Source organism: Piliocolobus tephrosceles, chromosome 10, assembly GCF_002776525.5.
Source record: "Piliocolobus tephrosceles isolate RC106 chromosome 10, ASM277652v3, whole genome shotgun sequence".
Classification (NCBI taxonomy): domain Eukaryota; kingdom Metazoa; phylum Chordata; class Mammalia; order Primates; family Cercopithecidae; genus Piliocolobus; species Piliocolobus tephrosceles.
This window is the reverse complement of record NC_045443.1, coordinates 106,319,358-106,334,543: the sequence shown is the minus strand read 5'-3', so window position 1 is coordinate 106,334,543 and position 15,186 is coordinate 106,319,358. Positions and strand designations below refer to the sequence as shown.

Here is a 15,186-nt window from a genome sequence, read left to right as displayed (position 1 = left end):
ACCCTCATCCCAAAAAAAAAAAAAGGATTATAAAAACAGTATCATCATAGTAGAAGAAATTGTTTAAAAACTGACCTAAACAAATACTTTGTAGTTTTCCGAAATCTTCCCAAATGTGTTCCAGTGCATTATGCGTGTGTATAGTTGTATTACCGTGTATAGATCTGTACATACTCTGCTTTGATTCTCTTCATATTCCTACAATATAGGTAGGAGAGCGTCGTTATTCTTATTTGACAGAGAAATGAGAGATGGAGTGTAACTGACGTCACGAAGTTCGTAAAATGAGGCAGCACTAAACAAACACAGATACACAGATTGAAGTCTAGATGCCCCCACGTTCCTTCCCCGTTGTCATCGGGGCAGAAAGTCACATCAGGCTTCCTGTGCGAGCCTGGACAACTTAAGATCCCAGTGTTGTTTCTCATCCTTGTGTTTCTTGGGAACAAATGAATAGAGAGAGGCTTTACTTGAATGAGCCATGGATCGTCCCTGACACCCCGACTTTGGGCAGCCCCTCACTGGCTCACCACACACTCTTCCCAGCACCCCTAGGCACCATCCTCCTCCCCTCACCTTCCTCCATCCTCTCTCCCTGCAGCAAACAGCGGCACAACAAGCTGTGGCGTCAGCACACAGACAGTAACCTCCGGCAGCCTATGGATGACCCTGCGGGACCCGGCGACTTCTTGCCAGAGACCCCAGATGGCACCCTGGAAAGCCAGCTGCCCTGCTTGGAGGATGCCACCCAGCCTGGCTCAGGGTCCCCCCTCCCCTGCTGTTTCCGGAGACTCTCAGACCCCCTTCTGCCTTCTCCCGAGGATGAAACTGGCAGCTTAGTCCACCTGCAGGATCCGGAGAGGGAGGCTCTGTTGGAGGAAGCTGCTCTACCTGCAGAGGTGCACAGGCCAGCCAGACAGCCCCAGCAAGGGCCCGGACTCTGTGAGAAGGATGTGAAGAAGAAACTAGAGTTTGGGAGTCCCAGAGGCCGAAGTGGCTCCTTGCCACAGGTGGAGGAGACGGAAAGGGAGGAGGGCCTGGGAGCAGGGAGTTGGGGGCGGCTTCCAACCCAACTTGATCAAAACCTGCTCAACTCGGAGAACCTAAACAACAACAACAGCAAGAGGAGCTGTCCCGACGGCACGGAGGTAGGCAGGGCCCGGCCTGCAGGGTGGCACACCCCGTCCCTTCCATCCCACTCTGATTGGCCTACCTCAGTCTCTGTAGCAGGGACTACAGGCACGCGCCGCCACACCCAGCTGATTTTTTTCTAGTGCCTCTGCTGGGCCCCCAGCTCCCATCTCCAGGGACCTGAGGGTTCTTTCAGACAGTGATTCTGCCTGTGGGTACGTAATGCGTACCTTATATGGCGAATTGGGAATCTCTTAGGAATAATGCGTATCTCTGCACGCCATCTTCACCCATATACCTTATCCATACCCTGGGCAGGGCTCCCAACTCAATTTCTTTTTGTGTATGTAAAATTAAAACATATAATTTATCAGCCAACTTCAGCCTTTATCGATAAGTGACTATGCTTTTTCATCTCACCCCTACCCACTTCCCCACACCCTGGACGATTCTGGAGCCAATCCCAGATTTAGATATAGATGCCTATATCTAAAAAATATATATTATAGGTATATACTATATACTATAGACATAGATAGATACATACTATAGACAAGTTCTCACTCTGTTGCCCATGCTGGAATACAGTGGCATGATCATGGTTCACTGCAGCCTTGACCTACCAGGCTCAAGTGATCCTCCCACCTCCGCCTCCTGAGTAGCCGGGACCACAGGCACATGCTACCACACCCGGTTAATTTTTTCTATTTTTTTGTAGAGATGAGGTCTCACTGGTGCCCAGCCTGACCTCAAGCCATCTGCCCACCTTGGCCTCCCAAAGTGGTGGAATTACAGGTTTGAGACCACGCTTGGCCTCAGATACATTATTTTATTCATAAATGCCCCAGTATGTTAACATAGCCACAATACCATTGTCACCTTTAAAAAAACTGATAGGGCCAGATGCGGTAGCTCACATCTGTAATCCCAGCACTTTGGGAGGCTAAGGCAGGAGGTCAGGAGATTGAGACTTCCCTGGCCAGTATGGTGAAACCCTGTCTCTACTAAAAAAATACAAAAATTAGCTGGGTGTGGTGGTGCGTGCCTGTAATCCCAGCTACTCAGGAGGCTGAGGCACGAGAACTGCTTGAACCCAGGAGGCAGAGGTTCCAGTGAGCCCAGATCGTGCCACTGCACTCCAGCCTGGGCGACAGAGCAATACTTCATCTCAAAAAAGAAAAAAAAAGATAGTAATTTCCCAACGTTATCAAGTATCCAGCCTTCCAACTTAGACTCTAATACTTAACTCCATTAGTCTCTTGGAGTTGCCATTTTTAGTGGATTATCTACCACAAGGTTTGAGCTTCAACCTGGTGCTTACTGAGAAATTTTGTTAATTCCAGCCAAACTTTACCCTCCTTCATGGGGGAAGTGATGCAGGAGCCAAGGCTGGTTCAGTGGAAGGGTGGCTGTGCAGCTTGGTCTCTGCTTCCACCCTTGCCCTGCCACTGACTTCGTTCCCTCTGGCTTCACCTGCCCATCTTACAGGACAGCCGTGGTTCTCAAGTTGGGGCACTTGGGGTCCTGACAGATGCATTCAAGTATATAGCCAGTTTATTATTAACAGTATGTTATAATGCAAACAAAACTGGGCAGCTGCATCTGTTGACCTCCAAAAAATGTTCCAAATCAAATACTAATTATGGATTTCCCTCACTTCCCTACAAAGCAAATACCCATAAAGACAGATGAGATAAAACGATAAAACCCTGGGCCAGGTGCGGTGGCTCACGCCTATAATCCCAGCACTTTCGGAGGCCAAGGTGGGCAGATCATCTGAGGTCAGGAGTTCGAGACCAGCCTGGCCAACATGGTGGAACCCCGTCTCTACTAAAAATACAAAATTAGCTGGGCATGGTGGTGCATGCCTGTAATTCCAACTACTCAGGAGGCTGAGACAGGAGAACCGCTTGAACCCGGGAGGCAGAGGTTGCAGTGAGCTGAGATCACACAATTGCACTCCACCCTTGGCAACAAGAGTGAAACTCCGTTTAAAAAAAAAAAAAAAAAAGGCTGGGCGCGGTGGCTCAAGCCTGTAATCCCAGCACTTTGGGAGGCCGAGACGGGCGGATCACGAGGTCAGGAGATCGAGACCATCCTGGCTAACATGGTGAAACCCCGTCTCTACTAAAAAATACAAAAAACCAGCCGGGCGAGGTGGCGGGCGCCTGTAGTCCCAGCTACTCCGGAGGCTGAGGCAGGAGAATGGCGTAAACCCGGAAGGCGGAGCTTGCAGTGAGCTGAGATCCTGCCACTGCACTCCAGCCTGGGCGACAGAGCCAGACTCCGTCTCAAAAAAAAAAAAAAAAAAAGAAAAAACCCTGGAAGCCATGGCGGGGCTTTAAGCAGGCGGGTGATGAGCTCCCCCCCGACTGTGGTCTACGGGCAGGCTGGTGGGGTGAGAGGGGAAGCTGGGAGCCTGGGATCACAGTGGCTCAGAGGATGGGGCAAGGACATCAGGAGGTGTTGACAGACAGAGCTGGTGGGTTGTGGTGGTTCATGCCTATAATCCTAGCACTTTGGGAGGCCAAGGCAGAAGGATCACTTGAGCCCAGGAGTTTGAGACCAGCCTGGGCAACATAGTAGGGCCCTATCTCTATCTATTTGAAAGAGAGAGAGACAGAACCCTGTTGCCCCCTGCCTTGTCCTGCCCTCCAGCCTACAGTCCTGTGCAGGTGGGGTGGGGTGAGGGGTGCCCTCCTCCTTCCTCCCGCTTTGCTTCTGGGCCTGCATGCTGCTCTCTGGCTGGTCAACACCTGCTTGTCCCAGAAGCCTCAGCTGAAGTGTCAGTTCCTCTGGACAGCCTTCCCCCTGCGGAGACTCTGAACTTGTCCCTGTCTCCCCTGGGACTCTTCACACAGCTTTCTAGTCCATTCCCAGGACCACTGGGTACCTATCAAGTGGCCTATGAGGAAGTGAAGGGTGGGGACATAGAGGCATGTGTGACGTTCACTTAGATCCTCACTGACCAAAAGGCAAGGGGTTTTCTTTAGGAAACAATGCAAACCGTTTTTTTGTTTTTGTTTTTGTTTTGAGATGGAGTCTTGTTCTGTCGCCCAGGCTGGAGTGCAGTGGCGCAATCTCGGCTCACTGCAAGCTCTGCCTTCTGGGTTCACGCCATTCTCCTGCCTCAGCCTCCCGAGTAGCTGGGACTACAGGCGCCCGCCACCACGCCCAGCTAATTTTTTGTAATTTTAGTAGAGACGGGGTTTCACCATGTTAGCCAGGTGGTCTTGATCTCCCGTCCTCGTGATCCGCCTGCCTCGGCCTCCCAGAGTGCTGGGTTACAGGCGTGAGCCACCGTGCCTGGCCTAAACTTGTTTTCTGTTGGCGTATAAAACCCACCTCAGGCCAGGCACGGTGGTTATTCACGATCAAGTGGGCTCCAGGAGGTCTGACTGTCGGTACTAAGTGAAATGAGAGCTGCCTCTCTAGGGCTGGCCCCCAGCCCTGCCTCGCACGCCTTTCCCTGCCCACCCTCGTGTTTTTGGTCTTTGCTCACGACTGCCCCATCTCACCATGTTCTTGTCCCTTCCTTGTAGCATGATGCTATATTTGGGATCCTTAACAAAGTGAAGCCTTCCTATAAATCCTGTGCCGACTGCGTGTACCCTACAGCCGGTGGGGCTCCTGAGGCCTCCAGGGAGCAATGTGAGGACCCCAGTGCTCCCGCCATCTGCACCCAGCCATCCTTCCTGCCCCACATCACGTCCTCCCCCGTGGCCCACATGGCCAGCAGGTCCCGTGTTCCGGAGAAGCCCGCCTCTGGTCCAACTGAACCTCCCCCGTTCCTACCACCAGCAGGCTCCAGGAGGCCAGACGCTAGTGGTCCTGGGGCTGGAGCTGTCCTAGAACCACCAACCAGCCTTTTGGAACCTTCCAGAGAGACCCCAAAAGTCCTGCCAAAGTCCCTCCTTTTGAAGAATTCTCACTGTGATAAGAACCCTCCCAGCACAGAAGTGGTAATAAAGGAAGAATCGTCACCCAAGAAAGATACGAAGCCAGCCAAGGACCTGAGGCTTCTGTTCAGTAACGAATCTGAGAAGCCGACAACCAACAGCTACCTGATGCAGCACCAGGAGTCCATCATTCAGCTGCAGAAGGCGGGCTTGGTCCGCAAGCACACCAAAGAACTGGAGCGGCTGAAGAGCGTGCCTGCAGACCCAGCACCTCCCTCCAGGGACGGCCCTGCCGGCAGGCTGGAGGCCAGCATCCCCGAGGAGAGCCAGGATCTAGCCACGCTCCACGAGCTGGGCCCCCTGATTTTGCCTGGCCAGGCTGGGAGTGATGAGAAATCAGAGGCCGCCCCCGCTTCATTGGAAGGAGGCTCACTGAAGAGCCCCCCTCCTTTTCTCTACCGCCTGGACCACACCAGTAGTTTCTCAAAAGACTTTCTGAAGACCATCTGCTACACCCCCACCTCCTCTTCCATGAGCTCCAACCTGACCCGGAGCTCCAGCAGCGATAGCATCCACAGCGTCCGTGGGAAGCCTGGGCTGGTGAAGCAGCGGACGCAGGAGATTGAGACCCGGCTCCGGCTGGCAGGCCTCACTGTCTCTTCCCCACTGAAGCGCTCACACTCCCTTGCCAAGCTCGGGAGTCTCAACTTCTCGACGGAAGACCTGTCCAGTGAGGCTGACCCCTCCACCGGCGCTGACTCCCAGGACGCCACGTTGAGCGAATCTTCCTTCTTGCATGAGCCCCAGGCAACCCAGAGGGACCCAGCTGCAACCTCCAAATCATCAGGGAAACCCGCCTCAGAAAACTTAAAGAGCCCTTCATGGATGAGCAAAAGTTGACCCGCCTTTTGCTGCGTCAGGCCAGGTGGATATTTTCACATGATCCCTCCCTCACTTTCACTGTGGATTTTGATCGACCCCTTACTTCTTGATTTCCCTTAAACGATTGAAGTCATCCTAACTTTTCCCCTACTCTTGCCATAGAGAGGAGAAGAAACTAACCAACATGCAGCACAAAAAGGAGAGCTATCAGTCGTGTGGTCTGGAAGAACCAGGAGCCGCCGGCCAGGAGACACAAAACTCCGCTCCCACCGTGTCTTCAAGAAGAACCGTGTTTTAGGAAGAACATGCACACATAGGCGCATACATCCAGACTGTTCCCTTCGCAACCTGCAAAAGAAGAGTCCTGGTGGTGGCAGCCTCACCGCGGCACATGTTCTAGCTCATTCTGGACCTCGCAGAAAACTCTTGGATGGCAACGTTAAGTCCTACCTCTGTTCTCGCTGTGCTTTTTATTTTTAAAACACAAGAATGACCAAGACTCGTTCCAGGGAATAATGCTGTGTCTGAAAGCGTTTTTCCAAAAAAAACTTTTCGTTTTGTTTTTCAGTTGGGACCCCAGATATGTCAAGACTTTTAACCCGACAGCCCCAAACGCTGCTGGGTAAAGTCATCGGATGGGTGGCCCCATGCTGTTGTTGAGCTGACTCTGTGCCCGAAGGGCGGTGCAGGCTCTCTGGTTGTGTTATGTGTTTGACAAGCACAGGGGTCTGGTGGGTAAAAATATATGGGTTGTACTGAGTTGTTGCTAATGCTGAAGTTTAAATCTCGAGGGGAAGGACCCACCCGCATTGTTGAGCCTCTGCTGCTGAACCACATGGTTGTTGTTTAGCTTTGAAATTGCTCAAGTGTCTGGCTCAGGTGGTGGTTCTGAGACACATCGTCCTGCTGGGAGCCCAAATTGCTCAGGTCCACTAGGGCCCATCTAGGGAAGGGAAAGGAGATTTCAGCAGCTTCCCTGAAAGGAACGAGACTGTCGGGATGCTTCCCGGATGTTTACGGTTGCCCCTTCCTGCAGTGAGATTACTGCTTCCTGTTTCCCTCCAGCTCTTCCCAGCAGTGGTTATGGAGTAAAAGAGGGATCTGTAGTCGCTGCCTGGCTCTGTGGGCGGCCCCTTTAAGACTCAGGTGAGCTCAGCCAGTCCCGCTGTGCCAGGCTTGAATCAAAGGTGTCAGCAAGCTAGATGTCAAAACATTTCAAGAGGGCGAGGCAGCTTGTAGAAGAGCAGAAAGGTTGAATTCAGGGGTCAGCAAGCTATGGCATGTGGCCCCATGAGCTAGGAATGGTTTTTCCTTTTTCCTTTCTTTGAGACAGGGCCTGGCTCTGTCTCCCAGGCTGGAGTACTGTAGTGCAATCATGACTCGCTGCAGCATCAACCTCCCTGGCTCTAGCAATGGCTTTTACCTTTTTAAGGAGTTGTAAAAAAAGCAAAGAAAGAATATGTGACAGAATTCACGTGGCCTACAAAGCCTGAGATACTTACTGTCAGGCCCTTTACCTGGTTTGATTTGCCACACAGGGCTGCCCATGGCCCTGTAGGAAGAAACTGGGTAAATCTGAAGCCCTCTGCCTCTCTGACACCTAAGGCCAGATCCTTCCCTCCTCCCGACCACAAGCTTTTCCAGCCCCGCACTAGCCTCACCTGTGCAGGATGGAGTAGGTGCATACGCGGGAGAAGGCAGGGGAACACAGTTGGCTGAAGCTCTTCCGCAATTCCATCTTGCCCTCAGCTGGGTCCGCCAGATTGACTCAGTGAAACCAGAAAGCTTTCAAGGGCCAGCTGAGTTCTGAAAGTGGGTGAGTGAGCCATCATCTTACATTGGTCAGAACCGTGCTCCCCAAAGCTATTCTAGAAAGCACCCCAGGCCGGGTCTGCAGGAACAAGGCTAGTTCATATTTCACCTAATGGGCAGAATTTTTGCAAAAATCCTCTCTCCAGGACTTTGTCTCCTTGGAGTGATTTTTAAAAATGCATACTTTACTTTATAGGAAACTGTTTTCCCTCTAGTGTCAATTAAAATCACCTTAAAAGGTGATTATCCACTTATTCCTGAAACCCTGTGGGTTGTTCCCCCTCTCCCTCAGCCAAAAAAAGCATAGCCTCAAAAAACACCAAGTTCAGTATGTTTTGCCAAATCAAATTTTATGTGGTAGATCAATTTTTTTGTCAAAATAATCTTTTAAATTTAGTGATGACAGGCTTTTGTTGGTTTTTTAACCATGTCTACGTATGAGAAGGATATACTTTTGAAAACTTTAATTTTGAAAGCCATAATTTTTCTTATCTAAAGAGTTGGGGGGTGGGGGGTGGAATCGGGAGAACACAAGTTGGTCTTTGGCTTCTGGCAAACTTACCTATTCATTTTCTGAAGCACAGCTAGCATGTCAATATCCAGACAAGAGCACTGGTCCCATCGTCAGAGCAAAGTGAAGCATTCTTGACTTGATGCTTAATACTCTGGCCTGGCGAAAAGGATAAAGATTTTTTTTTTTTTTGAAACCCAGATCAGTGGCATGTAAACAGATGGCACGTGGCTATTTAAAATGCTGTATGATGCAGCTGGGTGCGGTGGCTCACGCCTGTAATCCCAGCACTTCGGGAGGCTGAGGCGGGCAGATCATCTGAGGTCAGGAGTTCTAGACCAGCCTGGCCAACATGGTGAGACCCCCATCTCTACTAAAAATACAGAACTTAGCTGGGTGTGGTATCGCGTGCCTGTAATCCCAGCTACTTAAGAGGCTGAGGCAAAAGAATCGCTTGAACCTGGGTAGCGAAGGTTGCAATGAGCCGAGATCGCGCCACTGCACTCCAGCCTGCGTGCAGTGAAACTGGGAGTGAAACTCCGTCTCAAAAAAATAGAATAAAATGCTCTATGAACAAGATGAGCATTCCGTCAGGCGTTGGGGCACCTGGGCAAAGACAAATTCACACTGTCTGCAGTGTAAAATACGCCATAGCTTGGCCCTTGCTCTGTATGCAACCTTAGCTGATGGGGGAAATTCCAAACATAAGTATCACAGGAAAGAGGCGGGCGGAGGCGGCAGGGGTCTGTGCTGTGCAAGTCACTGATTTTTTATGACTATCATTTTCACTGAATGCATTTGTTGAATTGGGACAAAAGGAGCATTTTCTACATCAGCTTGATACTCTGTATAAACAGCTGAATCTTATCTTCTGTCTCACATTAATTCATGTGGCATGCCAAAAGTTAGACTGAACTTTTCTACATCTTCACCTTGCATTGATACAGGAAGGTCTTCTCTTTAAGTCTTGTTAAGTAGAAGGGGGATAGCGGTCACGGGAAGAGGAGAACCAGGCTGCTGCCGGATGGTTACTTGACAATGACGATTTCCATTTCTTTTTCTTATGGCTACTTCCGCGTCTTCTAGCAAGGTCCCTGGTTGCACGTATTTCCTAAGAACAAAGTTTCTTTCTCTTTACATTCCCTGCTTCCTTGCTCTCCGCGCAGGGACCCCAGCCAACCTCTGGGCTGTTGACTAGCTCTCCGCTGGGTGGCAAGCCCTTCTCCTTGGCATCCTGTTGCTTAAGCATACAGATTGCTCACCAGGTGCACACAGACGGCTGTACTGCCCAAGCCCATTCTGCTCCGCCCTGCGCTCTTCAGCTAAAGAGCATTCCGGTAATGTAAAGCCCTTTCCCCTGGAGAAGTCCAGAGGATGCAGCAGTACGGAGCTGAGCTTGAACAGAACAGACCCTCAGCACGGCCCTGGACTAACGCACTCTTATCTCAGGGCAGTCCATTTTAGAAAGCTGATGAATTTCCCCACCACCACTCACCCGGGGACCTTTTGTCCCTAGCAGGAACACATGTGACATAATTTAGTCAAGATCCTATTAAGTCACTTCACCGGAGACATCTGGAGAGGAAGTTGCCTTTCATTGGTGGGAAATTGTTGGTGCCAGAATACGTTTTGCCCAAAACTCTTCTCATTGGCTGGCCACCTAGCAGGGCTCCTCTAAACACCAACTCAGCGAGGGGACCCCCTTCACCTCTGGCAAGAGCTGGGTAGATCAGAAACTTGGTGACACCTGGCTAGCACGGAGCAGGCTCACTCATCTTGGTCCCACTACCCAGATTCCTGCAGACATTGCAGGCCAAACGAAGGTTGTTGAATGACCCCTGTCCCCAGCCACTTGTTTTGTCATCGTCTGCAGTGGAATGCCTGTGTGTTTGATTCACTCTGCATCTGTATATTTGAGTATAGAAACCGAGTCAAATGATCATGTGCATCCAGACACATTGTGTCACCTGAGCCACAGAGCAAATCACCTTAATGATCTGGAATGAAACTGTGACCAGTGCCGCCCTGGGTGGTTCTGGAGAGACTGCCATCTTCTTGTTTGGCCGTAGGTGCTGGGGCCCTGGCTTCAGTCACTGTCTCAGACAGGAGTCCCGATAAGCAGATCACCAGTCCTCCACCGTCCTTCCTGTCGGCCTTGCTGCATGAGAAGATAGCTGCTTCCTCCCTCTTTTCCTACACTGTAATTATTGTTTTACAACTGAGTGCCTTAATACTAGTTTACAAATACTATGTATTTATGCAAAACTGTTCAACTCTCATCTGTTGTGATTGGATACTTGATCTCGTCAGTAGTGGTCGGTATTGGGATGTGAGCTTGTCCTACTGCATACATGTTTATTCTGCTATGCAGTTTTACGTTGTGTGTTCGTATCTATTCCAAGGAGCCTTGCTAGAAACAACACTGGTAGTTCCTGCAGGCCAGGCAGGCATTGGCCGATGCTGCGTCCCATAGGAGCCAATGAAAGAACGTAGCTTGGTCTGCTATCCAGCTGTGGGGTGATGCAGGCCAGGCGGCCTCTGCACCAGAGTCTAGCACCTGCCCATTCCCCAGTCACACAATCATACTCTTCTTTCATAGACATTTTAGTACCACCTAGACCACCCTAGTTTTCCTCTCTGTTAGTGTCCTGAGCTCTTCTGCAACAAAATGTAGGTACAGACCAATCCCCGTCCCTCCCCCAATCAGGAGCTCCACACTAGGAGTTGTTTGGTTTTCCAGAAGCTGCCAGTGGGTTCCCGTGAATTGCGTTACAATATTGATGATTATTTTTATTATATTGTTTTTCTTGTTTTTTTAATAATATATTTAAAGGCAGTATCTTTTGTACTGTGAATTTGCAGTAGAAGATGCAGAATGCACTTTTTTTTACTTCTGTTGGTGTGTATTGTATATAGTGTGTGTGCTTCTTGTGATGAAAATAAACTTTTTCTTTATAAATTCCTGATGACTGAGTTTATAAAAAAGGAAACTGCTTCCTCAACCCTTGCCAAGACAGTCTGATACATCATCATCATCGTCATTGACATGGACAGTCTTTATTGAGCATCTATTATGTGCTAAGTTATTTGCTAGAAAACCTGGACAAGTTACACCAAAGAAAGGAGCATGGGAAGAAATGTTAGCTCCTCCCAGGACTAGTCTGTTTTCTTTCTAGTTTTGTCAGTAAGCAAGAGCAGGCCCGCTTGTGGGTGGTCCTTTGTGTACCAAAAAAAAAAAAAAAAAAAGTTACCCACCAGGAAAGGGTTTGGACTTTGGGTGGGTTCTCTTCCCATACAAGTAGGAAATGTAAAGCCAGAGGTATGCACTAGAGAACATCTAACCTGCTCCCACCAGCCCTGGTGGGAGAAGAGGACTCTGGAGGCTGAGTACTGCTGATTTCCAAGGTACATGCTCCTGTCCCAGGCCACTGCACACCAGGCAGCTTCTGGTGGCTCTCCTCCCTTGGACACTCAGGAAGCAGAGGTGCTTCCTTTTTTTTTTTTTTTTTTTTGAGACTGGGTCTTGCTCTGTGGCTCAGGCTGGCATTCAGTGGTGCCATCATAGCTCACTGCAGCCTTGACTTCCTGGGCTAAAGCAATCCTCCCACCTCAAGCGATCCTCCCACCTCAGCCTCCCCAGTAGCTGGGACTACAGGTGTGCACCACCTTGCCCCGCTAATTTTTAAAATGTATTATAGAGATGAAGTCTCACTTTGCTCTCCAGGCTGGTCTTTAACTCCTGTCTTCAAGTGATCCTCCCACGTTGGCCTCCCAAAGTGCTGGGATTACAGGTGTGAGCCACCTCAACTTCCATCTTAAAATTCTGCCACCTTAGAGTTCTTTGCTTTCAACTGTGTAGTCAAGAAGGACTTGCATTCACTCAGTCTCCTCTGTCTGGATGCAATACATCATTTCTACTCGCTTTCCAGTGGGCGAGGCCTAGTCACAGGGTCCGAATGCAACAGCCAGGGAGACTGGGAAATGTATGGGGCACATGTATTTGGTGAGCACTGACTGCCGCAAGTACCTGGGCGTGACCCCTAAATTCCAGTCCCTGCAGAGCCAGGAAGTATTTTGTTCAGTTCATCTGGACTTGCTCTCTCAACTGGACTCAAAAGACTGATGAATAAACCAGAATGTAAGTTTATTACTTTACCAAAAGAATTACAATTGTCAAGGGGACCAGATTACTCACATGCTGATTAGCACATTTAGTCCTGCTAGGTAAGTCTTTCTTTTTTTGAGACAGGGTCCCCCTCTGTCACCAGGCTGGAGTGCAGTGGCAGTCATGGCTCACTGAAGTGTTGATCTGGGCTCAAGCAAGCCTGCCTCAGCCTCCCAAGTAGCTTGGACCAGAGCCACACACTGCTGCACCCAGCTAAATGTATGTATGTATGTATGTATGTATGTAAGAGATGGGGTCTCACTATGTTGTCCAGGCTGGTCTTGAACTCCTGGTTTCTGACGATCCTCCTGCCTCAGCCTCCCAAAGTGTTCAGATTACAGGCATGAGCCGCTGTGCCCAGCCCCTTCTAGGTAAATCTATATGGGGTGCCAAATTTTCATTAAGAATTGCTTATTGAATATTAAAAGTTTAGCAGGATGCTTCTTTTTTTTTTCTTTTGAGATGGAGTTTAGCTCTTGTTGCCCAGACTGGAGTGCAGTGACGTGATCTCGGCTCACCACAACCTCCGCTTCCTGGGTTCAAGTGATTCTTCTGCCTCAGCCTCCCGAGTAGCTGGGACTCCCCAGTAGCTGGGACACCACGCCTGGCTAATTTTGTATTTTTAGGAGAGATAGGGTTTCTTCACGTTGGTCAGGCTGTTCTCAAACTCCTGACCTCAGGTAATCCACCCGCCCTGGCCTCCCAAAGTGCTGGGATTACAGGCGTGAGCCACCGCGCCCAGCCGCAGAATGCTTCTAATAGTGTTACCAAGCTATAATTCAGCCCTCTCTGTAAAATGTTTTCAGAACAAATCACTGAGGGTCATGGTTCAAGACACTGTTCCCTGGCGAGGTTGAAGATAGCTAACAAATTCTCTTTGGGTTCCAGCCATGAATGGGGTGGAATGGACCCCAGCAATCTGTATGTTTCTGAGATTCCCTGGGAATTCTGATGGCCAAGTTTAGAAACCATGAAAATAAGAATGTGATGCAACTGAGTAGGCTCACGCTTTGCTAGTTACAATCACATTGCACACATGCTTTTTGGAGACAACACCCACACCACCCTAACAATGTATGTGTTCATAAAACTCATCCGATACTTATTTGTTCAGGGCCCTAGGACAGTATTCCTGTAATTGACTGCTTTTACCCTGATTTCCTCCTCAGAGTAACCATCTCCCAGTTGGGTGTGATCCCAGATCACACCTACAGTGGAGGTGGTTTTCCTGGGGAGGATCCCCATGCTTGTTTGTGTTTATGCCTGGGGAAGCCCCTCTTGGCAAGCTGTTTGGGAGAGGCTCCAAGGCAGCATGGAGGATGACTCGGAACTTAGGGGGATTCACTTTGTGGTAAAGAAGCCCTTTCTAAAGGAGAGCTCCACTGACAGCACACAAAGTGAGCCCCACCCAGGAAACACCACCCACCCACACATCCTTGCCGCCTAAAACCAGGTAATGTTTATCACATTCCTTCTATATGCTTTACATAAGGAAACCCCCGGAATCCTCCAAACTGGACACTGTGGTCTGTGATGCATATCTCAAAAGAGGTGAGAGGGTCGGGCACGGTGGCTCACGCCTGTAATCCCAGCACTTTGGGAGGCCGAGGCGGGTGGATCACTTGAGGTCAGAAGCTCAAGACCAGCCTGGCTCACATGGTGAAACGCCATTTCAACTAAAAATACAAAAATTAGCCGGGTGTGATGGCGGGCACCTGTAATCCCAGCTCCCCGGGAGGCTGAGGCAGGAGAATCGCTTGAATCCGGGAGTTGGAGGTTGCTGTGAGCCAAGATCACATCACTGCACTCCAGCCTGGGTAACGGAGTGAGACTCCTTCTCAAAAAAAAAAAAAAAAAAAAAGAGGCAGAGGGGAATCCTTTTCCTTCTAACTTTCTTGGACTCTTTCGACTACCTTGGAATCCTTCTATTTACTGCCTTGTTGGCATTATCCTCAGTTTATGAAAAAACGGGCCTACAGAGTGGAAGTAATTTGCCTACAGGTACATCTAAAAAATTGATGAAGCCAGATAGGAACTACTCCCTCCTCATCTGAAACCCTCCCCAGAGCTGTCTCTCCCACCCCAGAAGTAGAAAGAAGCCAGATGAAGATGCATCTTAATCTCCTTGTGGTTTCAGCAAGAAAGCAGGTGAGTTGGAGATGAAGCCCCCAGCCCCTGGGAAATTGGACCCACTTCTTGCTCCAAAGGCTATTGGAGTGACACAAGGTGTGTTTCTCTTCCATAGATCATACTCACCATATTTTGCCTTTAAATGGAAATTGTGTATCCTGAAGTACCTTGTTAAGAGTCCATTTTCAGCCCAAAATCCCTTTTTTTTGTAAACCGCTTCAGCAAATAAAGTGTGTTGGCATTTACATTAGCAACCTCCCAGCCTAGGAGAGGATGTTCCAGCATCCGACTCTAAAAGACAAATTTGATTGGCACAGTGGCTCACGGCTGCTATCCCAACACTTTGAAAGGCCATGGCAGGCAGATTGCTTGAGCCCAGGAGTTCAAGACCAGCCCGGGTAACATGGTGAAACCCCATCTTTACAAAAACTACAAAAATTAGCCAGGCATGGTGGTGTGCCAGTGGTCCCAGCTACTTGGGTGGCTGAGGTGGAAGGATCTCCTGAGCCCTGGGAGGCAGAGGTTGCAGTGAGCCTAGGCAACAGAGCAAGACCCTGTCTCAAAAACAAATAAAAATAAAAGATTAAAAAACAACAAGTTATCTCACAAGTGGTACATTGTGGTGGTGGTGGTGGTGGTGGTGGTGGTGGTGGTGG

The 15,186-nt window shown here is 49.6% G+C and overlaps 1 protein-coding gene across 4 annotated transcripts in view; it reads left to right on the top strand.

The window, feature by feature from the left end:
• SSH1 (slingshot protein phosphatase 1) overlaps positions 1–11,197 on the top strand; it is a 75,291-nt gene extending 64,094 nt beyond the window's left edge. For 3 of the 4 annotated variants that reach the window (XM_023198788.2, XM_023198658.2, XM_023198849.2), the window contains 2 exons: positions 602–1,148; positions 4,674–11,197. In XM_023198788.2, the coding sequence (XP_023054556.1) occupies positions 602–1,148; positions 4,674–5,930 (1,804 nt within the window). In that variant the 3' untranslated portion in view covers positions 5,931–11,197. The remainder of the gene's footprint in view (positions 1–601; positions 1,149–4,673) is intronic. The other variant, XM_023198714.2, reaches the window with a different exon arrangement.
• Positions 11,198–15,186: the final 3,989 nt, after the last annotated feature.